The sequence below is a fragment of the Micropterus dolomieu genome, linkage group LG11 (assembly GCF_021292245.1).
Source record: "Micropterus dolomieu isolate WLL.071019.BEF.003 ecotype Adirondacks linkage group LG11, ASM2129224v1, whole genome shotgun sequence".
NCBI lineage: Eukaryota > Metazoa > Chordata > Actinopteri > Centrarchiformes > Centrarchidae > Micropterus > Micropterus dolomieu.
The window spans coordinates 14,260,692-14,287,540 of NC_060160.1; the positions used below are offsets into that span (position 1 = coordinate 14,260,692).

A 26,849-nucleotide genomic window follows, 5' to 3' on the forward strand; every position below is an offset into this window, starting at 1 on the left:
TTTACATTTGGAAACCAGTAGCAGCAGAAAGAATCCTTCCCTGCAGACTTATGCCGAATCTTAAATTATTTAAAATAATATCACAATATCGTTTCAATACATGTAGTGGTAGTAAATGATTGCTTCCATTAATTACTAGTAACTATTCCCATTTTACTAGTAACGATTAAATACTAGTAGGCCTCCTTAAATTTTAATTACTAGTGACTATTCCATTAGTCACTAGTAACTATATTTAGTTACTAGTGACTAATTGCACATTTTTGCCATTGTAATCTATGGAGCTCCAGCTCAGATATCATCTATTCATTAGTTACCAGTAACCATTCGAATAGTTACTAGTAACTATTTCCATAGTTATTAATAATAGTTATTAGTTAATGGTTATTTAGATAGCCTGCTGGTACCTATTAATTTGTCACTTGTAGGCTAACTATTCCAAAAGATAGCCTACAAGTAACATTTTCTTTCTTACTAGTAATGTTTTGGAGTCTACCAGTCATTCACTAATGAGTAGTAGTAGTAGTCATAGTAACATTTTTACTATAAAGAATGGGATAGTGACTAGTAGAAAATAAGTACTTGTATCTAATCAATTGTTGCTAGTAAAACGGGAATATTAAAGAGTATCTAATTGAATAGTTACTCGTGACTAGTAAATAAGTACTAGTAGCTTTTAAATAGCGACTAGTAAATTTTAAGGAATAAATGTTAAACCGGCTTGCCATGGGTTACAGTTTACTCCATAGTATCCTGTATTCAGCACTGCTCACCTCCACCTGTGGGGGCGCTCTTGTACCAGTTTTGATAGAGAACGCTCGTGTCGGTTCAGCCAATCAAATCACAGGAAAGAGAGGCACAGGTTTCCGGCCTAAAGAACGACAACACAACTCCGGTCTGAAAGACAAACAGGAGAAGCCGTGTCTCGTAAATTATTTAACGGGTTAGTTTTTCCACATACAGGCATAATCTACCGTAAGTTCCCGGACTCTCGCACCGTTGATTGCATTTTATGGGGATAAGCGAAACACACTGAAAAATGTTGGTGTTTGTGTACAGTTGAGGGTCATTTAGGGGGTCGTTGTTGGTGCTGCTAAAGCTAACTGACGGTCCCTGTGTGTGTTTTTGATAACCGTAACTTAGCTACCGGCTAATGATGAGCTGAGCAGATGTATTCACAAATCACTGCACTAAATGTGATCTTTCTGGCGTTCATTATTTTGTTTTGTCAGCGGCCGTCAAAGTAGGCTGTAGCTGCACCGTTAACACAATCTGTGTTGGTTAGTCAGCTAGCTGTGTTAGCACTGCTCCTTCATATGTTGATCAAACCACGGTGAGCTGATTAAGTTTACCAACATAAGCAAGCGTACGTACCCAAGTAATATCATGTATTTTCTAGTGATACTAAAAAGCAAAAACTAAGCAAATTCAGAAGCTTTATCAACCACATGAATTTGAGACCTTACCATGAAAAGTTACTTGCTTAGTTAATCAGTCATCAAAATAATGATTAGTTTCTCTTGTGCCAGTTTTCTAATGCTCTCTAAACTGTTTGTTTTAATTTGGCGGTAAAGTAATGATGCACTTAATTTCTCCTGCTGGTTGTTTATATCAACAGATGCTCCAGTAACTAATCACTCATTAAATCCCAAGAGTTGGCAGTGGTACTGGCATGGCTGTTTACTGAACTGCTTCTTCCTCACCAAGCATTGGTGTGCAACTTCCCAGTGAACGAGACTGAACTACTATCATCATGGAAACAGAAACAGTGAGTTTGCTTCCTAGCTGACCATAACCTGTTAAACTTAACAGTGCCTTTCTCCCACTTCATTGTACAGGATTGCAAATTACAGACTCATTTATAAATGCTTTGCAGGAAGTAATTCCTATTTGGCAGAATAAGCCTCATGGATCCACCCGTAGCGTTGTGAGAAGAATAGGTTCCACTCTTCCACTTAGACCTCCACAAAGGGCATGTTTCCAGGTACATATCAGATCTCATAAGTCCTACATGCTTGTTGTATAAAGTATATTCCCCAATAGAAATGCATGTGTATACACTATTAACTTATGTCCTTGTGTATTAGGAACTACCAGGCCTGCCCCCTCTTAGGCCTATGGATGGCCCTATGGTTCCTACTTTGGCAGACATAGCCTGGATTGTTGCAGATGAAGAAGAGACATATGCCAGAGTGCGGTAAGTATCCAGTCAAGCCCTAAGTGATAACCACTAAGGTTGTTAAGTAATGCCAAGTCACTACTCCACAAATGCATTATCAGATACTTTCTGTGTTTTTAAGTTATTAGGAGCACATGTGCAGCCTAAAGAAATGCAGTATAAGGTTATAATTTCCTGTTTTTGTTGAGACTGTGTCAGAAAGGTGTGCATTCAGCTCTATAATGATTTATCCAGCCCTAGGTTGTGGTGAAAGTTGAACATTATTAACTTAAGGAAGACCGGCATTATTACTGTGCTATTGGATAGGGCTGTGTCTTTAATAAACTGCTGGCAAAGTTTTGATTAATACTGCAACATTTTATGAGGAGAACAGAAATGCATCAGATGGCATGCAGCATTCTTCATAAGCTGGACCCAACCCTATGAGGTTTTATATAATAAAGGTTACTGTTCAGTAACACTGATCACCCTCTCTTCTGTTTTCAGGAGTGACTCTCGTCCTCTGAAACACGAATGGCGGCCCACGCCCCTCCTGGTTCTCCACAGGAACTCATCTGTGCCTAACTTCCGCCGTGAGGGCAAAAGGATGGAGGGACTTAGGAAGCCTGGGGTGACGGCGCTGAACCGTACTACCGCCCTGCAGGACGAGCTCAGCAGACTCCGTGCGCAGATCGCCAAGATTGTGGCAAGTGATTCTGGTAGGTAACCAAATCAAGGGTTGCAGTGTACATAATTTAAACTCGTTTCCCATACATTGATTTATTTGTGGCAGCCAGCCACAATATCACATACAACATAGCTATTTTCAATTTTCTTTTTTACTATTTATAATGAGTAAAGTTGTATCTCATTGTAGAGCTGACTCAGAAAATTCTAATTCTGTGGGAAACACTGACTGTAGATTTGAATTGTGATAAACACACAGGGATGTGAGATATGGTAACAAATCTTGAAACTCTACTTATTGAAACTTCAGACTATGCTTTATTGAGCCTGTATTTCAGCACTGAGTTGCTGTCTTCATGTGACTGGGATCCTTTTGTTGCCAAGTCAGCTGCCCTAATTCTCCTAAAGCTCTTTGCTACTACGATGTCTTGGCATCAGTTTGTAGGTTAGCGACCAAAGATAATCTCTGCAGTTCAGGGTCAGTTGGGTGTCACTCATTGAAAATCCAACTGGGATGGCATGAGAGAAAGTGCCTTGATCGTGTGTATTGTATTCCCGCTGATTTTAAACTTAATTCTTTCTCTAAAAGAGGAACATAAGAGACTTCAGCTATCAGATTTAAATAGCTATTGTCAAGCTGGTCTGCACCCTGAGTTCTGTGGATTTTGTGCCGTGAGATAGTCTGTGATTAGGGGAAGGTCCTCACGTAGACTGGGCCTCCATGCTTGTATATCATAGTGTCATGTGTATAAGTATAATGATGCAGTTAGCTGTGGGGTAGGTAATGTGATCCTTGAAGTATGTGGGCTTTCAGGGGTATAAAATAATAAATAAAATAAAATATAAAGAAATCACATACTGCTAAGAGAACACCCTCCCATAGCACTCAACTTAAGTTGTAATAGTGCCTGGGAGGGAAGCTACTGAAAACAACATACCTATATGCAAGCTTCAAATTCACATTGGAAACAAACAGAAAAATAGAATTGGCATTTGGACTACTGGATATTTTCAGTTTCCTTATCTGTTTTTTCTCAACACTGTCAAACTACAGACCCACTCAATTCTCCGCCCTGCTCTTTCTTTCAGGCTCCAACCCCCTGACCCCAGACCTGCTCTCCCCTGACGACACCAGTATGAGCTTCTCCATGGCGCCTTTCGAGACCGCGCCCTACCAGCCGGCTGCCACGGCTGCCGCTTCCTTTGTCATCAGCGATGTCACTGAGGAGGAGGAGGAGGAGGAGGAAGATGAAGATGAGAAAGATGTTGTCTCTGTGGTGTCGGAGCTTGTCCCCGACCCTCTGCCGCCTGTTTCCATGACGGCATCAGCAACCTTTGACCTGGACAGACCCAGCATGGACTTCCGGGAGGCAGAGGAGGATACAGTGTCGCTTTCAAAGTCCACCAGCTTTGCTGATGTTATGGACATCCTGAAGGACATGAACCGCATGAAGATGAGCAAAGACAGGTAAGGGTTGTCAGCTGGCTGAACACTACAAAGTTTATGAGTTTGCTTATTTGTTATGTGCGTGTGATAATGGAATTGTTCAAAAAATTCCAACTATCAGCATCTCTCCTAAATAACACATTGTTGGGCGCCGGTTAGCTTGCAACTAGAGCGTGCGCCGCATGTTCCCACCCACAGCACTTTGCTGCATGTCACCCCCTTTCCTGTTTCTCAACTGTCCTATCATAAAAAAGGCAACTCTTTCCGGGAATCTTGGCGTCATCGTGAGTAGAGACTCCAGGAAGTGTCTGTGTCTGGACAAGACACAGTCCAGCACATAACGTCCTGTGAAACAGAAAATTGCTACTGGTTTGGGCATGAGCATGGGAGTGGTATCCATCTTCTCATCTAGCTCTCTGGAAGAAAGTAAATAAGTATATTTCCCAAAATGCTCCACAACTCCTTTAAAGTTAGGGTAGGCAGTGTGTTTCAGTAGCATTTTTTTGTTATATTTGTTGGAAATCATACATCATTCATCAAGACAGTAATCAATAAATCCAACGCTCTGACAGAAAACATGAAAAGAATTCTTTGGCTGTCGCAGGAATGTAATAAGCACGGACAATCATTTGGTCCAAATGAAATGACTGGCTGGCCCACCTAACTCTCTGCCTGCCGACCTGCGCTCACTCTGCCCATGCAATCGTTGCTCATGAAAATGTATTTTGAGGGAGGCCTGAAGGGAGGGTGGGGATTTTGTTTGGTTGGATACTTTCAAAATTTAGCTGCTTCCTGCTAGTCTCTTCAGCACTACCTACCCCAGCTTTAAAGAATATTCCTAACATTTCTCCCTGTCATTACATCATTTGATTAGTACAGTATTTTGATAACCCTGAACCATTGTTACATTATATGGTTTGTATCTTGGTTGGTGCAGGTACAACAGAGGCTGTACGTCCCTCAGAGAGGAGGACTCAGCCAGTCTGATTTCAGAAGCTCTGAGGAAAAAGTTCGTCCTGAAGGATGAAGATACTGCCGCTATGAAACGGAAGTAGCCTGAACCACTTGTTTATCAATACCTGATTTGCTGCTCCATGTAAGTTGGGACAAGATAGTAGATTGTAGTTGTTTTTTTTACATATATATTTTGTAAAATTAACCCTTGAAGGCATGTGTTAGGTTATTGTTGGTAATGTATTCAGTGGCAGAATGTTTTAGCTCACTTGTAGGTTCTTAGATGTTGTTGTTTTCTCTCCCTTATTATTTTTAGGCTTTTGCCTGTGGAATATGTACCCTTGGATCCACAACCTTGCTCCTCAGACCCAAGGCAATAGCTGTCTGCCAGAGTTAGAACAAAAAAACACTTTGTCCCAGACATTGAAAACCAAATGCGAACTTCACAGCGCTGGTGCGGTGTGAGGGGGAACAGTCAACTCTCCATAACAATAATCAGTTTCAGCACTGCATCGCGTGTTGCATCCTGTCTGTTTCTGTCTGTAAAAGGCTTTTTATTTGTGGAATAATTTTTAAATGAGGACTCAGCAGACTGGTTCCACTGCGGTCCAGAAAGTTGCTGTGTCTGGGCGTATTTGATTTTATTTGTGTGTGTCTGTGTCTGTGTGTGTGTGTGTGTGTGTGTTATAGCACATTGTGGAGAGGCTGACATCCAAACAATTAGAACAGATTCATGGGACTACAAGTGAGGAATGTCCCTTTAAAAAAAAAAAAAAAAATCTTTAGTCCCTTTTTTCCATTTGAATTTTCCACAGAAGTGATGCAAATAAACATGTTATTGTTTGTTTTTTCAGTTATGTAAAGAAGTCTTCTAACATACTTGAAAACCTTTTATGTACATAAGAAACCGATCTTGTGTACCTGCTGAGATGTACTGTAGCTTAATACAGTGTGTATGGAGGGAAAATAACTTCGGATCTTTGCTGTTTAATATTTGCATCCCAGTACTGAGTTTGCACATGTGCACAGCATCATGTTGCTTGCTCTCCACTGCACCTCTTATGCCTATCCTCTTGTTTGTAATTAACATATTGATAGTCACTGAACCACAAGACACTAGGTTTGAAACCCAAACTATAATATGCTGTTGATAGAGTTTAATGTTTGAGGTGTATAAGTCCAAGGAATACTTAATGAGGTATGTGAGTGAAATTGCATCTTTGTTTTCAGCTGTTTGTATTTCCAGTTAAAGCAACAGATACAAGCATGCACAAGTCTTTTAGATACCCCTTTCCCAGTTTGCAGAATGTGCTAACTGGTAGATGAAACCACCTTTTATGATGTTCTTTAATGACGCAACATCAAAGAGGGGATTTCAGTTTGGGTAGAGAGACAACTGAGCTTCGTGTAAGAGTGCTTTTACATCATTCTGTATGCGGAGTTTTGACAAAACCATGTGTGAAATTCTTGTGTGAGTCTTGATGATAACGAATATTCTTGTTGACGCCTTACCACAGATCTATTGCCTGTTCCAGTGCCGGATTTTATTCCTGCATTAGTTCAAGTGCCATGGGTTTGTTTTTATCAGCACACCCCTCATTGCCTGCCCTTTGGTGGTAGTGGTATTGCTGAATGGTTTAAAAATAACCCCACACAAGAAAAGATTTTGCTGTTATGTCACTTTTACCTCCACACACGTCACTCCAACTCGGATTTTCATCTCTCACGTTTATGCCTTCATTGCTGTGAATCCTTTGGTGTAGTTTTGCAGTGTGAAAAGGTAGCACCAAGTCTGTCTGTTTGGATTGAACATGAATGTGCCTGTGTGTATCGGTGAATGCGGTGGAGTTAAAATATGTTTTGTCTTACTAGAATTGGCCCTCAACTTGTCTTTGGTAATCTTCTCTATAGGTAATTTCCTTATTGGTCAAAGTTAAGTACAAAATAACTAGCTGAGAAATCTACTATATGCAAGTTTAAATATATTAATTGTATGTCTGTACTTGAGATGTTGAACCTTCACATCATACTCTACCAACTGCATCACTACTCCTGATAATAAGTTGAGAGGATCATTTTTTTTCACAGGCTTTGTTTGTAGTTTAAGAGTTTCTCACCATTTTACCTCTGTATAGGGTTGAGCCCATCACTGTCTGTATGTTTGATTGTTTTTTTTTTTTGTGAAGTTAGTACGTGTAAATAAAGATTGGCTGATGTTTTGAAACGGTTTTGTCTGTGGGAACAGTTCATTTATTTTGGTACTGCCACATGGGGGCAGTGCAGGTGAACAAAATTCTAATTTTTTGCCACATAGAATACTAGGCAACTTCATTTACATATTTACTACAAATACAGAGGACTGATCACCAATTAAGCAAAAGAGGAGGATACTGTCAGTGGCTGAGATTATTAGGAGTCGGACAAAGTAGATGGAGAAACAGGCTTTTACATTCACTTTAATATCAAGCAGTGGTGGAAGAGGTGAAAGTCATTTTATTTGTCATATAATGTACTGAATAACATTGCATTACCCAGAACAGAGAAAATCTTGTGACATGGCTTGTTATAGCTATGCAGTAGGCATTAAAAAAGCAAAGAGAGGAAAAATATATATACAAGCAAACAATGAAGAGAGCAGCAATCCTACAGAATTTATGGATGGGAGTATGGTCCGTGTGAACAGAAAAATTAAATATAAGTGTGATAGTGCCTATACATTTAAAATGTGCAAATATGCGGTTTATGTACATGGTAGTGACCAGATCCTATCAAGTGTCCGTCATGTGATCAGATGATCAGTGGTTTGAGGTCTTTTACTTAAGTAGAAGTTGCAATACCAAAGTCTGAAAGTACTCCAAGTCTTGGATTCAAAATGTTATTCAAAAAGTATTATCAACAAAACTGACTTAAAATGCAATTGCAGTATGACACTATTCAGACTTATATCAACGATGCATTAATGTGTAAGCTTTTCACTGCTGTCAAGATGGAGCTAATCTTACTTAATTTATATACCTGTGGATCGTTTAATCTATAACAATGTGGATTTCTTTATAAAGTGAGTTTCATGTGTGAAATCCTTACCTACAAAGTAACTAGTAACAGTAAAGGAGTAAAAGGAAAATACAATATTATACTCTGAAAATATTCAGGTAGAGGAAGTAGCATAAAATGAGTATCTACTATTTACTGACGAAGTATACGTGCTTGGAATATCAAATCACCTTACCACTATTTTAGCTGAATGAAGCCTGACAGACAGTTGTAACACATATTACCTCTTCACTTCATCACACCATGGGGCCTGTAATTTCGAGGATTATTCTTAACCCACATTCTTTCCCATTTCCTGTTCTTTCCCAAGATGATACGGCCCCTCAGTGAGTCACAGTCTATTTTCTGTGAGAGTCCTTGGCCTACTTTGTCCCTCTTCACCTCCACAATGGACTTCCTACCTATTTTAGATACAGGGAGATGTCTGTGGAGAGCTCAATTAATAGGGCTCAGTGTCAAAATTAGGCTCTGTTATAAAATACAGGCCTTTAGTTCAAAGTGACATTGACACAATTTAATCACTATGAGATGTGTGAGAAGAATTCCAAAGCAGGCTAATACAAACTTGAATGGGCAGTTGGCCTCTCACAACACGGTGACTACATTGTAAAACTGAGATGAAAAGTCTTTATAGTGATGAAGCATTGTGATGCCCATAGGTGTGAATTTGAGTCAGACTTCAGAGTCATTAATATGATGAGTTGACTAAAACAGACTTGCACCTCGACTTTAATACCAACGACTTGTGACTTAACTTAGACTTTAGCCTTTAAACTTGGAATGACTGAGACCAAGACCAAGCCTATAGATTAAAAATCATCTTATTTAAAAAGTGTGCAGCGAATAAACTATTTATTTTTCTGACATCAAATATACTTTGAGCCAATCAAACAACTAGATCATAACTTGTGTTATCATCTTTGTAAGTAAGAAATGTATTAGGCCTACTTACGACGGCAACATGCTAAATATTTGGCTTAGACACTAGAAATAAGTCACGGGAATTACATACCAAGATACATTTTGCCGTTATAAAGCCTATTTGAAAGTAAATATACATTTAAAAACATTTACTCTATGTGTAGCTGTAATTGTCTACAGCCATGCCAGTATAAACAATGGTGCTTTGATCCACATGCTAACTGTAGCATGCTAAAATGCTCACTATGACAATACTAAAAAGCTGTGAGCTGGTATACTATTTACCTTGTTTACCATCTTAGTTTTGCATGTTATCAAGCTAACATTTGCATACATACAGCTGAGGGAAATAGGAACATCATTTATTTTCATGGAATTTGGTTATAAATTGGATAAAAGTTAAACTTTGGTCTGATGATGGTGCTAGATGAAATTAATCACCAAGGTATTACAGTGCATCCTAAGGGAGACATCTATGTATGTATGTACCAAATGTCATGGCAATTCATCCAACAGTTGTTGAGATATTTCAGTCTGAACCAAAGTGGTGGACTGAGTCACAGAAAGACATTTATTGCAACACTTACTTTGAAATTGGCATTAGCCTACATTTGGTGAAGGGTTAGTAGTGACATAGGATTTAGTTTAGGTTTCAAAACACAAACTTTTCTTAACTCACCAATATTTGAGACTTACTTTGTGACTTGCAAGACAATGACTTTGTCCCACCAGTGTTGTGTCTCATCAACAGTGCCTCTGTCATTTGGCCAACTCCAATCTCATTACATTGGGCAGCTCTCCAGCCAAGTTCCCACTCCATGATAAGTGACGGTGAAGCAGCAAACACGCCAACAGGTAGAGTATCTGTCATATTGACTGGTCAACGTACCTCCTCCATCTCCCTGAGCCACAGAGCGTTTCATCAATGTCTCATTATGTTTCTGGAAGCTCTTCTTAAGGAGACCTGTCATTGGAAACAGAAACGTCTCTCCAATGTCCTAGATGTTTTCTAATGCTGCCCAGAAGCTGTCAGGTTTCGAGCCCATTTGTTACTTTCATGAGCAATATTATAAAAGCTATTGCTTTTTGGTTTCTCTTCATGGAGGGAGAACTGTCTTGTGCCGTTGAAATAGATAGAAGTTTTACTTTGGACAGATACATTGTTAGGGTTTTTGGTTTTGATTAATCTGTCTGACACATTTGTCAGACAGATTAATGTGTGAGGGTAATGCCAAGCTACAGCTGAGCTGGTGCGAAACCAGGGGAGCACTGATCACTCCAGCAGCTATCACTCTCATAGAGCAGTTTGTCACAGAAAACATGTCACAGGAGGTATTATTTATTGGCATATCTGTACCCTTCTGGGAGTGACAGGAAGTGCCTTCATTCATCGTCTAAAAATTCTGTATTACCATTGCCCGTTCAAAATAATAGTTGAAACGGCAGGGGAAAAGTTTTGTCATCAAAGAGAAGCAACTGTACAAAGTGTTATTTTGGAATTACAAAGGTGTTTTCCCAAGATGACATGTGTAGATACCCAGACAGCAAAATATGTTTGAAACAATAGTGAAATATCATAAGACAGGAGCTTTGAATCTACATTGATGCCTCACATTGAAAATGCTGAATAAGCAGCAGGGATTTATTCATACTGACAGTGAATAAAAACTGGTTGTATTTTGGTGGGAAAGCTGCAGTATTGAGACAATATTGAATAAATGTTAGTACTTCACTGTTGAAAACGTGTTTGCCCTTATCCAATATGTTTTTATGTCAGCATTTAAACTGTTGTTTGTGTACTGTTGATTCGAAGTAGACCATATAGAGTGACCATAACTTCACATTGAATTTACAAATGTTGTTATCTGGGTACAACTACATTTAACACAAGTGAGTTTAGAAAATACTTTTCTCAGTGTGGTTGTGAAGTTGTGCCCTTTTTTGCATAGTTTTCTAAACTGAATGGCCCTAAACTGTGGAAATACCAGAGGAAATACCACAGTGCACTAAGCTTCATGATGATCAAAACAGCTCCCAAACTCTGTCCTCCTCATTATCTACATAAGAGGAAGTAAACCTGAGAGCCAAGAGCTCCCCATATAATCCAAATACTAGGAAAATGTCATCATCCTTTTCATTTGACAGAAAAAGCTGCTACATGTCAAACTTAGTTAATGTGTGATATCTTAAGTGTTAAACGCTAAATTATCCTGGTTTCACTCCACACCAACTTCACATGGGTAAGACGCTTCAATTGTCGCAGAAACAGACAAGATTTCCCAGCATGTGTAAGAACGTAACAGTTTTTGTGTGTTGGTCTGCGTGTTCAGTTCGAGTGTCATCTCCCATGTTGTATCGTAGCAACAACCAGCTGAATGAAGCCGAGACTGAGTGGATGACAAGGGTCTGGGGGAACACAAGCGATGCATCTGCTGCTCCCAACCACCCACCCTCCCCCAGTGTCACCCACGCATCCGCCCGCGTCATCAAGACACAAAACTAACACTTATGACTCACAACAACTCCATTTGAGTGGCTGTAGCTCCATTGAATTTGCTCTGTTGTTTCTATTTTTGGGCCTTTGCCGTGTTTCTGTCTTATTAGTGGGTTTGCCCTCTACACATGATGGCTTTGTGATGCAAAGTAAATTGCGTCCATAAGTGGAACTGTTGATAGTACTTTAGTGCAGTGTTGGCGGTGCCTCTCACTGTAACACTGTGGTAAACCTGTTGCTCTTTTTACAGTGTTGTGTTTAAGTAGATTAATATATCTGTTGTTTCATCAGACATCAGACCACGTTGAATGAATGAACCACGTTCCTAACACTGCACCTTCAAATATAGTAGTTTGACATTTTGGGAACTAATTTTGGGTAATACACTTGTTCACCTTCTATCAGAGTGTTGCAATACCACTCTTATGCCTCTCACATATGGAAAATAGTAGGCTACAGCCAGCAGCTGGTTAGCTTAGCCTAGCATGTAAAATTGACATTTGCTGAGCATGTAAAATTGACATTTGTAGTTTTACAAGGGTCTATATTTCTTGGCTGGGAGCAATGACTTCCTAGGTATGTCTCCCCCGGTTTCCAGTCTTTATGCTAATCTAAGCTAATAAACCGCTGTCTGTAGCCTTATATTTTATTTATCAATCTTCTCACATAACTTTCAGCAAGAAAGCAGCTAAGCATATATCCCAAAATGACAGAATATTCCTTCAAATGTGGCCTCCAAAATGTGCCCCTAGGAAAGAAGAAGTGATACATGGGGGAAAAAGCGGTGAAGAAGGAGAAGTGAATGGCATAATGAGGAGGGATTACAGATGAGGCTGATGGGATCTGTATTAGGACAGCGCAGCACCCAGATATCTGTGGTGTGTTCATATCCATCATTTTACACTGTTAATTGGAGCAAGTCATCACCATGGCCTTGTTTTAGCCTGCTAGCTCCTCATGGGTGACAACTGTCATTCATCATCTACCTTAGTAGGAACATCTCAAAAGCCTCATCAGGAAATGGTCAGCTTTTCTTTTTTTACTGGTCAGCTCAAAATAAGGTCCTAAACAGTCTCTTTAAAAAACATTGTTAAATCAATTAAAGAGATATGATCTCAGGTTTATGACTGTTTAAAGAAATTCACCCAATGAGAGAGAGACACAAAAAATATACATGTTTTACCCCAGCTCAGTCATGTTTTGATAAGAAATTGATAAGAGCCGGTTTGTAAGTCCCAGATGGTACCCCAGTATCATGGCCTTTGTCATTCATAAATGATGCAGCTTCTGTAGAAAAAACTAATTTACAAAGCCAATATGCTCTCTACATACATTTGTGATACACTATGCATTTATAGTAGTTGAATTACATAGAGGATTTAAAGTTTTGGTCAAAATACAAAATTACTTTGCAATGCATTGTTAGTAAAATATCCTGCCTGTATTGTGGAATTTAGAGAAAGACCATGGGCAAGGGGTAGGTCAGTGTTAAGGTTGTTGCTTTTCTGTATCTTTTAGTGTCTTAGTCATTGCAGTGTTTACTTGCCGATGTACACCTGCAAACCTAGTGGAAAATAAATTACATTTTGAAAAGAAGGTCACAAAAAGAAATATTGGACTAAATTTGAGCTAGTCATATTCTAAGAAAAGAGTACAAGTAAACAAGAGTTATCTTTGAAATTACCTGTTATTGGGAAATTAACTAGACCAAATAAATTATAAATAAAACAATTACAGGATTTTGACCAGCAAACTATGGAGCCATGAGCAATCAAAATATTTATTATTCACCACCAGCTACATCAAACCTCTGCATGTCACATTCTAACATGATAGGTAAATCTGATATGTGGTGCTTGAATGTCTACAACCAGAGCTGAAACAACTGGGGTCAAAAAATGATTAAAAAACAGATATGTACATAAGGCAAGACCAGAAAATGGAAGCAGCGTATGAGAGTATGTCGTCATCATTTGCACATTTCGCTTTAAAGGCTGCGCTTATGGGTATTGCATTGCTATTGCATCCGACTTGCAGCACTGAAGTGCTTATAAATACAGTGAGGCGTGTCCTCAAGTGTATAATAGGTATTTTCAGAATATTGTAAATACATCTGAATCAAAGACGGAAGAGAAAAAGAGAAATCGCTAACTAGCTCCCTTGTTACCACAGGAATTGGCATAGATCCCAATAAAGCCTAGCTAGCCATGTTTTATTGGGATTAACAGCACGGTTGGAAGTACCCGTCTTTAATAAATCAGTTTGCTTGGCTGAACCTACCCATGATATAAATAAAACATCTCACCACAGGCCAACTGTGTGAATAAGAGACTGGTGATTATACATTACTGCATGTTTAATGAAATGTTGATCAAATTCTAGTTAAAACCAGTCAGATGATGGCTTAGTACTCTTTATTTATTTGTCATGAGACCAGAAATGTCTCATTCTCTTAGTGATCAAAGAGAATGTGACCTGTTTAAAATGTATAGGCTTTGCAGGACATCATGAATATTTGAGTTGAGTTGGACTGTGATTTAAAAACCACAGTACATGGTGGACAAACATTGTCTCAGAAACCTATCTGTGAGGCTGACTATGTTCTTCATTCAACAAATCCAATTAAAAAAACTAAACCAAGAATTAATTGACCCTGTGTATGTATTTAAAATACATATGAGCAATACCATCAGCTGACATGTTTCTTCAGTACAATCAGGGATAGGCAACAATGCATCAATATGTATTTTAAAGACCCTAGTTTTAAGTGTATCGCAATAAATTACAAAATATAGCAGCTAAAGCCATGTATCAAAATAGACTACTGTGTTTTTGGGTGGTGGTGATGGTGCAGTTGATAAGACACATCCCTTTAGTGTGAGAGATCCATGTTCGAATCCGCTGTGAGACACTTAACCCCTAGTTGCTCTCTCCTCTGATATATATAGCAATTGCAAGTCACTTTGGATAAAAGTGTCAGCTAAATGTAATGTAAATTTTGTATTTCAAAAATGATAAATATACTTTTCCAAGGTACCATGAAATCACTTAACAAACATTTGATCAATCAGTCTATTTGATCTCTCCCTTTACTAGTACACTGACTCAGCTAATGAAGTGGAAAATGTATGAGAGCAACAGCTTTTCTCTGCCCAATGAATCTTGTGATAAATCTGACATATGCAACCAGTTAACAAATAAATACAAATATACAAAAACAAATATTCACATAATCCTGCGATCACCCAGATGAAGGTTAAACAGTTTAATGTTTGACAAACAGTTCAAATATGAAATGCTTTATTATTATGTCTTTCATGCACAACCGATGAAAACTTACCATAGGCTGAAAGAAGGTAACATTAACTGCTTTGCAGATCAAATAGTTAGCTAGAACATTATGTAATTTGGTAAATGATTCTGCCTAGGCTAGTACAACGAACTATAAAGAATTGTAGCCATTTATGCTAAAACTTGATGGATGAATCATGATGTCACCATGTACACTTCTCACAAAAGTATTTTACAGTATTTTTAAGCTACAAAGTACAAAACACTGAAGTATTTTGATACAATATATATATATCTATTTTCATCAACCCTATTAAATGCCAAATCCAATTTTGTATTTCAAATACGTATCTTAAATAAATTTATAAGAAATACTGCCCATCCCTTATAATAATGGACACAGGCACTGTGGTTTAGTTTGAGTCAGTCTCATGTACACCATCCTATTCTGCCTATATACTTAGTAGTGAGTCAAATGTGTATCAATCAGCAGCTGAAAACAGTCAAGTCAATTTTATTTCTGGAGTAGATGTTTTTTTCATTTAAGAAGGGACAATGCACCCTAATTAACATGAACACGTGGGTCCATCATGTACGTAAATGTGCCAGATTTAGCCATGTGGGTAAGTACAGATAGGTAGAACAGTGTTGATTAATGAGAGTGAAGCAATTAAAACGGCATAGCGAGAAGGCAGAGAGTAGACAGCGGATGTCGATCTCATGGAAATCACGATGCATGTCACAGTGTTGGAGCCAATGTGAATCAGGTCATGAGTCCTCATCACATGTACTACTTGGTCCTATTTGAGTAACATTATAAAAAATAAACTATATATCTGAAAGGAGTTTTCCATCTTCATAGGAACCAACAGGCTCAGGGCTGAGTGCCACAGACAGGGAACTAAAATCAGAAAGTACTGAGAGATGGATTAACACATTGTTCGTTTTGGTCCTATTAGAATTTGTTAACAAGAAAAAAAATGTAACGTCATGTCAGCCTTATCTTTTACAATTGTGGGGATGTATTATTTAAACTTATAGCATAAGGACTAGCATAAATTGTTAAGATATATACAGTATATATTCAAATTTTCTGTTTTGTGGTAATGTTTCTGTGGGAGACTTCATTCATTGATTAATTAATGAAATGTTGCTTTTAAAACTGACGGTGCATTTTGTTACTGTGAGACTATAAAGCAAATTCTAGGTTTAACTTAGGCAGGTATTTAAGGAATCTCATCTCAGTTTAACACCTTCAAAGTGTAAGATGCTAAACATTCATGAATCAGCAGAGACACATTGAGACAACGTTAGCATTTTAAAACCTTTCAAGTATCCACCCGCTATGTATATGTTCTTGCAAGTGCATACACACACACACACACACACACACACACACACACACACATTTCAGTTGTTCAACATTTTGGGAAATACACTCATTCACATTCCTTCAGGTAGTTTGATGAGAAGATTGATACCAATTTTGTGAGTGACATGTCTACACCGTGGTTGTCAGCAGCAAATTCTCCAGATAGTTTTTGTTTAATGCTCAGCTAACATGTTACTGTTATTATTGAGCTTTACATTTGATCATCGGTGTATTTTTTAAAACTGAACAGAAGCAGGCTAGCTCTTTCCCCCTGTTTTCAGTCTTTATGCTAAGCTAAGCTAATCACCTACCGCTCTAGGCGTACAGGTACAAGATGAAATATAAAAACAACAGATTGTGGTATTATGATGCAGTCTTTATGCTAGGCTAAGCTAACTGGTTACAGACAGAGTGTTGTTGATGTGGGTAAGAAAGCGAATAACTGTATTTTTCAAGTGTCAAACTATCCTTTTAAACTTATAAAACCAAAGTGAAAGACATTTAAAATTTGGTGAAGCTGCGGTTACTGAACTAATGAACAGTGTAAATGGTTTAATTAAAAGACGTGCTGTCATTTTGAAATAAAGAAGTCGGAGTCATGAGTAATTTAACTTAATTTAATAATATTATTTTATTGGACAGCTGGCAGTGTAGATGAGGACACAAAATGTAGGGATAAAAAGGGGCATATCATGCAACAAAGGTCCCTGGCTAGAAAAAAAATTAATATGTGTCTTAACCATTGGACCAATGTATTCCACAATTTGACTTTTTAACTATAATTTGTCAGTCAGTCATTTAAACATACGTTTGTCTAAAGTGAAATCTCCCTCTCTCTCTCTTTCACAACACAACACACACACACACACACACACACACACACGCACACATATATACCGTACTCCTATCTCTCATTACTTTGTCGTGTCCCCTGCAGAGACTATTCCTAAGATGGCTCATAATAAGATGGGCTAATTAGCCTTGGTTCTAAGGGAATCCATTTGCCCATTACTGTAACACATGCTGGGACATGTGTGTGTGTGTGTGTGTATGTGTGTGTAATGTCATGCTGGGTCATTGGTAAATTGCTAACATTTCTAGTTTTGCTTTGAGCTGAGGACACAGAGAATAAATTGACGGTGTACTCTTTTAGATGACAGGTGTTAACGGGCCATTTCAACCATTTAATATAATTTTATTCTCTATATGCCTCCATTCATTTGCAGTCAATCAATCATTCAAATTAAAATCTGTATTATCATCTTTCACGTATTTGCTTTGAATTATTCCATTTACAGAAATGCAGTGCATTATGGTCCATATAAATTATAGAGCTGCGGCAGTGTTAAATTAGACAGCATTCATGGCACAGAATCTCCATTGATACAGTGACAATAATATTAATCCTTCCAAACTAGAAAATCCCATTTCCATCAATTTTCCATGGTGTTGTTAAAAAGTCACTGTGAAGAGCAGTAATGATAAAAAAGAATGCATCATTATTTATGATATCTACAACCATACGTTAGCTCTTTCAGCTTTTTACTTCTACCCTGAATGTGATACCACTGATTCAACACTGATCTTCTTTGTTGGCACCAGGCAGAAATTGATGCAAACACCATGTGCGTGAGCAGGAAACTACACTCCAAGAATAGCTGGCTGACATGTTGAGGCTCCCAGAGTGGTTGAGAACTTACCAGAAAGAGGCAAAATGTGGAATTTGGCACATGCAAGTGTGACAACGCTTGAGAGGGATTTCTTGTCCACATGGTACTGGAGACACAGTGAGCGGTAACGGCATCAATGGATCAAGCGAGTTTACAAGAAAAACTAACCTTATTCCACATGTTGTGATTTGTTTACAGTGATACGTTCAGCTCACAGACATAAATCATAGTTAAATTGTATGAATCTGTACTATCTTTTCAATTGGTTAGTTCACCATTTTTGTCCAGACTGAAATGTCTCAACAACTTTTACATCGATTCCTATGAAAATTTGAACAAACACTCCTGATTTCTAGAGGATGAATCCTAATGAGTTTGGTGACTGGTCACTGCCTTTTCCTCAGCACCATTATCGGGTTACCGTTGCTCCAGAGCATTTTGTATGGTACAGTGTGACATTTGTATACTACATTAATATTGTTATTGATCATCAACTTCAGCTTCTGAATAAATGTGAACACAAGAAGAAGTTATTATTCTATGGATTCAATAATCTGCTTCTCCACAGTCTGCACTCATTAGGGAGTGCGAAGTTGACGTCATGTTGTGTTGAATTATGGGTTTATGCACACACTGTAGGACTTGCCCACTGCAAGTAGAAAAACATGCGTATTATGGCAAACTCATGCAAAGTGTACACACTCAGTCAAAAAAGCTCGACATTGTCTTAAGTAGTGTGCCTGGTCTGCAATCCAGTCTTGGGCTGCCAAGTCATATAAATGTATGTTGTTTGTTATTAGTTTGTCCAAATATCCTTTATTGGCATTCAATTTCTCCCAGTAGGTAATCAGGTAACCACCATAGCAACCGGGAGGCTCACAGGTAAACACAAGATGGTGCTTGAGGAAAAGGCAGGTGGTCACCAAAGTCATTAGGATTCATCCTTCTGGAAATAACGAATTTTTGTACAAAATTTCATGGCAAACCATCAAAAGGTTGTTGAGATATTTCAGTCTGGCCCAAAGTGGTGAACCAGCCGTTACCTCACAAGATGGCGCCCCCGTCCCAACAGGCAGCGGGGGTGTTTACATTTTAAAATCATCATATTCCCTGAGGAAGTGAATAGATACCTAACAAATGTATGAAAATGACCAGAGCAGGTTATGAAAACAAAACAGAAAATAGTTTGACCACAAGCCTCCAAATGGAAATGTCTGCCTGGATGGAATGTACTGTCTGATGTAATCTGCTAAACAATTAAAAAAATTTTTTACAGGCTGTCTCATGTGGTGGCAGGTAAACAAGAGCAAATTCCTCAAGGTTAGGATAAATGGAGGAGGTCACATTGGTATAACAGATTAATAGGATTCCCTATTAAGGAGGACGGCTCTTACATTACTTATAAACAGGAATAATAATTGTAAGGAAAAAAGAAAGAACCAGCGACTGTGAGCCATGAAATTGCACAATTTGGTTTTGCACATTGCCTCGATGAAACCTTTCATTTGGAATAATTAACCCCTATCGCTCCGATCCTCTGTCCTATCCTCCTCCATCGCTCTGTCTTCCTCTCTCATTTTTTAACGCCCTCCTTCCACTGCAATGGTCCAGCAGCTGAGAGAGGAAATTATAATGTTCTCTCTCTCTGTCTCTCATTCCCTCTTTCACACTTAGCTCTCTCTTCTGGCTTCCTGGCACAACTGGTCATGCATTTGGCTTTTTCTGCCGACGTGATTCACAGTAACCACACACACACAAAATGGACGTACATGCACAAATGCAACATTGAGTCATGCTCTGGTTGTCTGTCTTTCTGACTAACTGGGGGCCGGGGGATTGTCTTGTGCAATCTCCAGGTGGTGGACTGCCGTGTGAAAGCGTACAACCTCTTTCATCTTAACACTGTCCTTGCTACACTGACAAACCTCAAGAAGTACCCTGTGACAAATTTCAAAGTCCAGGTCAGACCCTAATAATTTAGACTGAAATTTCAACAGATTTAGATGTGCTGCTAGGTGGATTTTGTTATTTTTGGACAGAGTACGGGTATCTTTTTAGCCCTGTCTCCAGTCTTTGTGCTAAGCTAAGCTAACCTAACCGGCTGCTGGCTCCAGCTACATATTTACTGCACAAACGCAAGAGTGCTATTGATCTAACTGAAAGAACAGAAAGAACGCAAATAAGTGTGTTTTTGTTGGACAAAATATTCCCAACTGAAAACAGCTTATCAAGAGATCCATCTAAACTCCATTTGTTCATGAAGACTGTGTGATATGGCTAAAGTGGGAGCTGCAGATGAAGCGATTATAAATTGACCTTGAGTTAAGATTGTCAAATTACAACACAGGTTTTGTTTTTGTAAATTCAAGATCCACTTTTTGATCACCAACAAAATTTTATTAAATGTAAGTCAGAGATTCACCACCCGAGCCTTTGGTGTCACCCGATGACATTTTTGTCGTTTTGTGGTTTTTGTCTCCAAGAATTCTCTCAATTTAGCTGATCCAGAGCCTGTTGACCAGGTTAGTTCAGAAGTTAAATGTATACAAGAACAGGACGCATAATAACGACTATCCTGAGTGGTTTATCGCTCTCAAAATACATTTGTTTGACTTTCTCTGTTTCTTTGGCAGTGATACCAAAAACCTGACATCTGTGGATAAATAACACCTTATTCCCACCTTTTAGACTAACTAAGCATACTGTAAACAACCTGTATCTTAAACTCGCTCACAGATTTACTGTAGATATATTTATATGCCATCACCTAGACAGTTAGTAGGTCTACCTGTCATACATCTCTGTGCTTCATTCACCCAACCCTTTCTCTGATGTATGGCTCTTTAACACTAGATGCATCCTCAGCCCCCGAAAACTTGTCATTCAGATGATGGTTTTTGATGATGCTGTAAATTGCAGACAACTTGTTTATCACAAGTGGCTGTGGAGTGCCAAAATAACACATCCACAAAACAAGCTCAAGTGATTATTCTTAACATTATACCAGCTATATCTGAGCCCTTATATGTCTCATTTCAGAGGATGTAGCTGAGTTTTGGGGGAGGGAATCCCCTTTGATCTCTAGCAGAAACTGTGCTGGATATATAGACTCCCTCCTTGGGACTTTGCTGGTGTTTGCATTCCTGTCAGAGTGAGGAGGCTGCAGTCTGGCGCCTGCCTCCTGCATCCCGCGATATAACTTCAAGGACATCACATCACAGGGGAGCCTGGAGGGAGGCAGGTTGATGTATCACTACAACAGGTATCACACCTACCCCATCTGAAGCAGGTGAGAGACTATTTCAAGTATTATTTTATTGTTCATTTCCTGAATAATAGCTTATTGATGTGTAATATGATAGTGTCATTGTTTTCAGGACTGACTCTTGAGTGTATTCTCTCAGAAAAGTGAATTTCAAAAGTTACACCTTCCGGTAGTTTGACATTTCGGTAAACAGAGCATGCTTAATCACTTTCTTGCTGAGAGTTAGATAAGAAGATTGATAGCACTCATTCTAGCCACCAGTCAGCAGGTGATAACTTAGCTTACATACTGTAGTTGAAAGAATAGAAGACAAACACAAAATTATAGAAAACAAACTAAAATGTTTGAAATTCTGTTTAAAAGAATAGTCTGACATTTGGAGAAATACACTTCTTGATTTTCTCGTCAAAAGTTAATGAGAAGATTAATACCCCTCTGATTTACAGTAAATATAAATCTAACACCAGCAGCCAGTTAGCTTAGCATAGCACAAAGACTGGAAACAAGGGGCCTGGGTCTGTCCAAAGGTAACACATCCACTTACCACCACCTCAAAAGGTGATTAATTAACATCTTAGATCTCCTTTTTTTAATTAATTAATAATTAATAAAACCCGAAGTGTAAAAATTCACATTTTTATAGGCTACCCACTATTTCTTGGCAGTTGAGTCTCAGCTGGTTGCTTGGCAAGGCCTCCCTTCAAGAAAAAGGTGGCAAAGAACTAACCCTCCTTAAAATGTGCGTTTTATGTTACTAGAATTCGTTTTTGTATGTAATTAACAAATGAGATATAATGTTTATTAGTGGTACTTACAGGTGTTGGTAGGCAGATTTTGTTGTGTCTTTTAGACAAAGCCAGGCTAGTTGTTTCCACAGACTAGGAATTTAGCTTGCTAAGCTAACCTAAGTAAACCTATTATACTATAAATATATATAGTTATGTACTATAAATTATTCCTTTAACAGTTTGTATAATAGTAGTCAAAACATAGCTCATTTTATTCTAAAATATGGCCCAATTATTTAGCCTTCAGACTTTACTTGAGTGAAGTGAGATTCCTGCTGTCCAAAGCACATCACTATTTTCTCAGTCTAAATTAGCCTAAACAAGGAAGATTAGCCTACTAAGTGAAATACCTGTTTCCAGAGAATTCTATAAAATGAGTGCAATTGCCCTGGAAATGAGAAACACCTGAAATCATGTGTCACCCTGTTAAACATCTTTATAGTAGTGATTAAATTTGACCATATGGGTGTTTTTTTCTCTCTTGAGTCTGTCCTCTATCTGAATTTTGGCAGGACAGAGTCGTTGTGTCATATTTCCCCTCCTTCCCCATCCTTCCCTTCCCCGGTCCCTTACAGCTCTCCGCCCATCAGAGTATTGGCGGTGTGTGGCGCACGGCGCACAGCGTGGACTTGGAGACGTCTTGGCAGTAGACTATTACGCACGACACGATAAACACGAAAGCCTCCTTTTTGAGGGATAGGACACTGAAGCTGAACTGGACTGACTTTCAACTTCTGATTTGGAAAGCACTTCTGTGGCCGCCTCTTCAAGACATTTTTCCTGTCGGCGGATGAGACTCGGATCCTCTCTTCGCAGCAGCAGTAGTTTCTGGATGACTCCCCCCCCCCCTTTTATCCTCGGGTCACGGCGACTATAGAGGAAGAGAAACGATGTAGCTTGGGGAGAAAACAAACTCAACAGAGTAACAGTTTTTTTTAGATCCCTCAAAGAGAGGATGATCCCACCTGCCAATATGATTCAGGACGAAAGTGGGGGCAAAGAGGACGAACAGGACCCGAATGGGACACCCAAATCCCCGACGGCGAACGCCAGCCAGCAGGAAACCAAGGTAGGACTGTCTTATTATTATTTATTATGTACGATCACCCCAGATAGACTGATAATCTGTTGGATCGCGCTGTGCGTTAGTCCAACGCTTTAAATAAACAGAGCACGGTAAACAAACTTCTTTTACCACGACAATAAAGTCGAGTCAACAGGGATCAGCTCCCAAAAAAGAACAACATGCATTTAAACTGTTAGTTTTTTATCACTGGCTCACACACCGATAAGTCTTTTAAAACAGCTTCAACAGCCTAATTATATTTAAGGAGGATACAATACCCTTAAGTTACAGGGATATACTTCAAAAACATCATGAGGTGTACAAAAAGGACGGCAAACACGAACATAACACGTTTAAAGTGCCAAAAAAGAGTCACTGCAGACTAGTTTTTAGTTCAGCAGACCACCCCAGTGTGTTGGAATACCATTAGAATAACATCATAATGGTATGCCATAAAAGAAAACAGCCTTAAAATAAAGATGTAACTCGCTACTGAGCAACACATTCAGACTTTGTAGGTCCTTATATGACTTTACATGAAATATAGTGTTTAGTATACAACCTGTTTAAGTTGAACTAATAGGGGCTGTGGTATTTAAATGCATTGTTTCTAGATCTGGATTAGCCTAGAAACAGTTTCATGGATTGCTGTAATGGTATAGAAAGTGATATAGTGTTATCATCATGTTAATGAATAAGCGGCATATGGATTTGTACTTTCTACTTGTGGCTGATGTAGGAAAGTAGGCTGTGTGATAGAGGTCCACAGCTGCCTCAGGCGTTTTGCCATCTATTTGGGTCACATGTTGCCCAGACTACTACAATTAGCAGTGAAATATTGGACATAGTCATCATGACAGTGGATGGCTGCAGCAGCTCTCCTGTCCTGTCAGCGAAGTTCCTACAGGACACATGTTACTCATACTTTCTCTTATTTTATTTATTCTTTAAAAGACAATTTGTGCATTTGTATTTAACCGGTACTTGGTCAGTTTTCTTTGTCTCAGCTGGGATGACAGAGACGATCTCTTCTGTTGCATTGTGTTTTTTAAGGCTCAAGCATGTGAGCTCTTGGCACGTTTGGTCACTGGGTATTTCAAGAGACACCCTGGCTGACTTCTCACATCATTTTCAAGCTTCTGCCAAACAACCACACTCATTTCCAATATCTCAGGTGATTAGTCGCAGAGCAACTCAGAAAGACAAAAAAGTGTTTCAAGAAAGTGTTTAATCATTCGCACAGACAGGATACATAGAGTAAGCTCCTCAATAGGCTGAACAAGTTTACTACCAATAAGTAAAGCTGTGTTTGTGTTTTTATTCCTCCTTTAAGAATACTGTGAGGCCTGAACATCAGAAGCACAAGGTGAGCCTCCACTCTTGTGCAAACTGTGGCGTACCGCTGATTATAGTCCATCATAATATAACAGCATACCTGCATGTACATGAAGATAAAAGTGGTTTCATGTTACAACTTTTGTTGCTTTTTTAAGATCCTCACTGCCACACAAGGTTTAATCCATCATCACCCATATTTCTAGAGGGCATTCTTTGTTTTCCAGTAAATGCATTTATTTACAGTGATTGGATCTATAATCTTATGCGACATCTAGCTTTTGTTTTTTGCAGTTTGTTTTGCAGTCCAGATCCATTTAACTCTACCCTGCTTTATGACAGAACACAGCTCTTATAGATTGGCACCACCAAACACAGCATGAGCTTCTCGATGCATGCATCCATTCCCCCACTTTGATGATTTAGAGAGATCTGTATTTAATAGGATTGTTTTTCATTTTATATAATGTAAAACTACCTTACAAGTGTAGTATCATTTACCATCGCAGCCTTTGTAAATAAGTACAACGCCTGCAGAATTCACTGTCAAACCGTACTGCGTTAACATTACTATGTTTTGCCACCGTATTTCTTTTCAGGGAGTGTAAAAGCCACGCCAGTGGAGAACTATTAGAGGTCCCAGTAGCATATATGGGCGCTGGATGCTCATGTCTCATGTTTGAGTGTGCGTGCATTCCTGTGTGTGGGTGGTAATGGCAGAGAAAGGGTCCAAATTGATTGATTCCAGAGTGAGCCATAGAATTGATCGATCTTTCTAAACAATGTTCAGGCGTGTTAGCCAAAAATATCAACACTTAACAATATGTACATATGTTTTTTTCACCTTATTGTATGGTAGAGTGGGATATCATGAGAATATCTCATGAATCAGTTGATTGTGTCTGTGTGTGCAAGGTTAATACTTTGTAACAAACTTAGAAGAGGACGAGTCGACCTTGAGTACCAAGCTGGAAAAACAGTAACTAACTTACAGGTGTTTACCTGTTTACCGTTATGCATTCAGGCCTGTACTATGTGCTAGAATATAATGGACCATTAGGAGTCCTTCCCTACCCATCAATTACTTAAAACATAATCTATTTCTTCAATCAGAGACCTGCAGGCACACACCAGCCAGAAAACACATAAAATCACATTACAGTAGCTCAGGGATTCTTCATTGTGTGTTTTAGCCCAGAATTAGGTGGGTTTCACAGAGGAGGAAGTACACAACGAGATTAAATGAGGAGTTGTCAGTGTGGAGAATTATGAATAGCGTTACTTTAAAAGAGGAGGCTAATGAGATTGATAGAGGTTGCGGCCAGAAACGGCAGCCCAGCATGTGAGAAATAGTGTTGATGTGATGCATTGCCCTAACCAAGAAATTACATTACTTTCCAGGTAGGGAACCTCGCAGGTTCTCCACTGACCAGTGACAAGTTACTCATAGCAGGGGTCTTTCTACCGGCCATGGGACGCTGAGACATTTGCCTGAAGGTTTTAGAGACTAAGCATGTAATTTGTTTAGTTTATTACAGTAAATGATTTGCTTCACATGTCCCTCAGGTCGTCTGAATTTTTCTCTGTTTCATTCTCTCTCCTCTTTTATTCTCTCGTGCAACCCCTGTCTTTTTATCTTCCTCACTCCAATTTTCCTTTAACACTTTTTCTCTCTTTTCAGCTGCAGAGACTCAAGCGCTCCTTGTCCTTCAAGACCAAGAGCGTCCGCAGCAAGAGTGCGGACAACTTCTTCAGGACCAGCAGCGACAACAAGACAGAGCTGCTCTCTGACGTGAGCAGCAGCACGGGCCATCTCTGCAACATCGGGATGGCCCCGCCGCACACCACCAACCTCCCCATCCCTCCAGTCCCTCCAGCCATCCCCAGCGCTCCTCCTCCCACGTCGCGCTCCCAGTCACGCAACCCGCTGCAGGTGGACTCGGCAGGACACTGCTTCATGGAGCACATCTTCAAGAAGCCCACATTCTGTGACGTCTGCAACCACATGATCGTAGGTATGGTTACAATCCCTCCCTCCTTCAGAATATCAAATAAAGCACAGTGACAAGATCATAAGAGAAAGCAAGGTAAAAAATCCTGCACATCATCTCATGAACTTTGCAATCACACCATTGGTAATAACCTTTACATAATGAGACCTTTTCAAAATGCGACAGAGAAGTTTATATAGCTCAAAGTTTTCTATCATCAGAATTAAAATTAGAGAGTAATAAATATGTAATAATATACACATATGGAGTGGAGACAGCAGGGTATAAGAGTTTATAGTCTCCTAAAGCATACTTTTGTTTACAAATGCTAAATAACATGGGTTTATGCAGTGTGA

The 26,849-nt window shown here is 39.1% G+C and overlaps 2 protein-coding genes across 5 annotated transcripts in view; both read left to right on the forward strand.

Moving 5' to 3' along the window:
* The first annotated feature begins 864 nt into the window (after positions 1 to 864).
* mtfr1l (mitochondrial fission regulator 1-like) lies at positions 865 to 7,473 on the forward strand. 3 transcript variants are annotated; one of them, XR_006827223.1, is made up of 8 exons: positions 865 to 975; positions 1,619 to 1,768; positions 1,877 to 1,984; positions 2,088 to 2,197; positions 2,666 to 2,877; positions 3,935 to 4,313; positions 4,547 to 4,718; positions 5,230 to 5,365. XR_006827223.1 is itself a non-coding variant. In XM_046063299.1 (8 exons), exons 2-7 carry the CDS (start codon positions 1,754 to 1,756, stop codon positions 5,345 to 5,347), a joined length of 942 nt encoding a protein of 313 aa, XP_045919255.1. In that variant the 5' UTR covers positions 865 to 975; positions 1,619 to 1,753; the 3' UTR covers positions 5,348 to 5,388; positions 5,563 to 7,473. The 3 variants fall into 3 exon arrangements, 2 of the variants coding, with proteins under 2 accessions (XP_045919255.1, XP_045919256.1); XM_046063299.1 differs by lacking the exon at positions 4,547 to 4,718 and adding an exon at positions 5,563 to 7,473 and having other exon boundaries at positions 5,230 to 5,388; XM_046063300.1 differs by lacking the exon at positions 4,547 to 4,718 and adding an exon at positions 5,563 to 7,473 and having other exon boundaries at positions 865 to 943; positions 5,230 to 5,388.
* Positions 7,474 to 21,262: 13,789 nt separating this feature from the next.
* stac (SH3 and cysteine rich domain) overlaps positions 21,263 to 26,849 on the forward strand; it is a 36,833-nt gene continuing 31,246 nt past the window's right edge. The window contains exons 1-4 of one of the 2 annotated variants that reach the window (XM_046063387.1): positions 21,263 to 21,337; positions 22,677 to 23,170; positions 24,501 to 24,533; positions 26,184 to 26,517. In XM_046063387.1, the coding sequence (XP_045919343.1) occupies positions 23,057 to 23,170; positions 24,501 to 24,533; positions 26,184 to 26,517 (481 nt within the window). In that variant the 5' untranslated portion in view covers positions 21,263 to 21,337; positions 22,677 to 23,056. The remainder of the gene's footprint in view (positions 21,338 to 22,676; positions 23,171 to 24,500; positions 24,534 to 26,183; positions 26,518 to 26,849) is intronic. The other variant, XM_046063388.1, reaches the window with a different exon arrangement.

Bases quoted from the DNA above. Each gene is read 5' to 3' on its own strand.
- mtfr1l (XM_046063299.1), top strand. The intron at 1,985-2,087 runs GTACATATCAGA...CTTGTGTATTAG, and splicing joins CACAAAGGGCATGTTTCCAG to GAACTACCAGGCCTGCCCCC. The intron at 2,198-2,665 runs GTAAGTATCCAG...TTCTGTTTTCAG, and splicing joins GAGACATATGCCAGAGTGCG to GAGTGACTCTCGTCCTCTGA.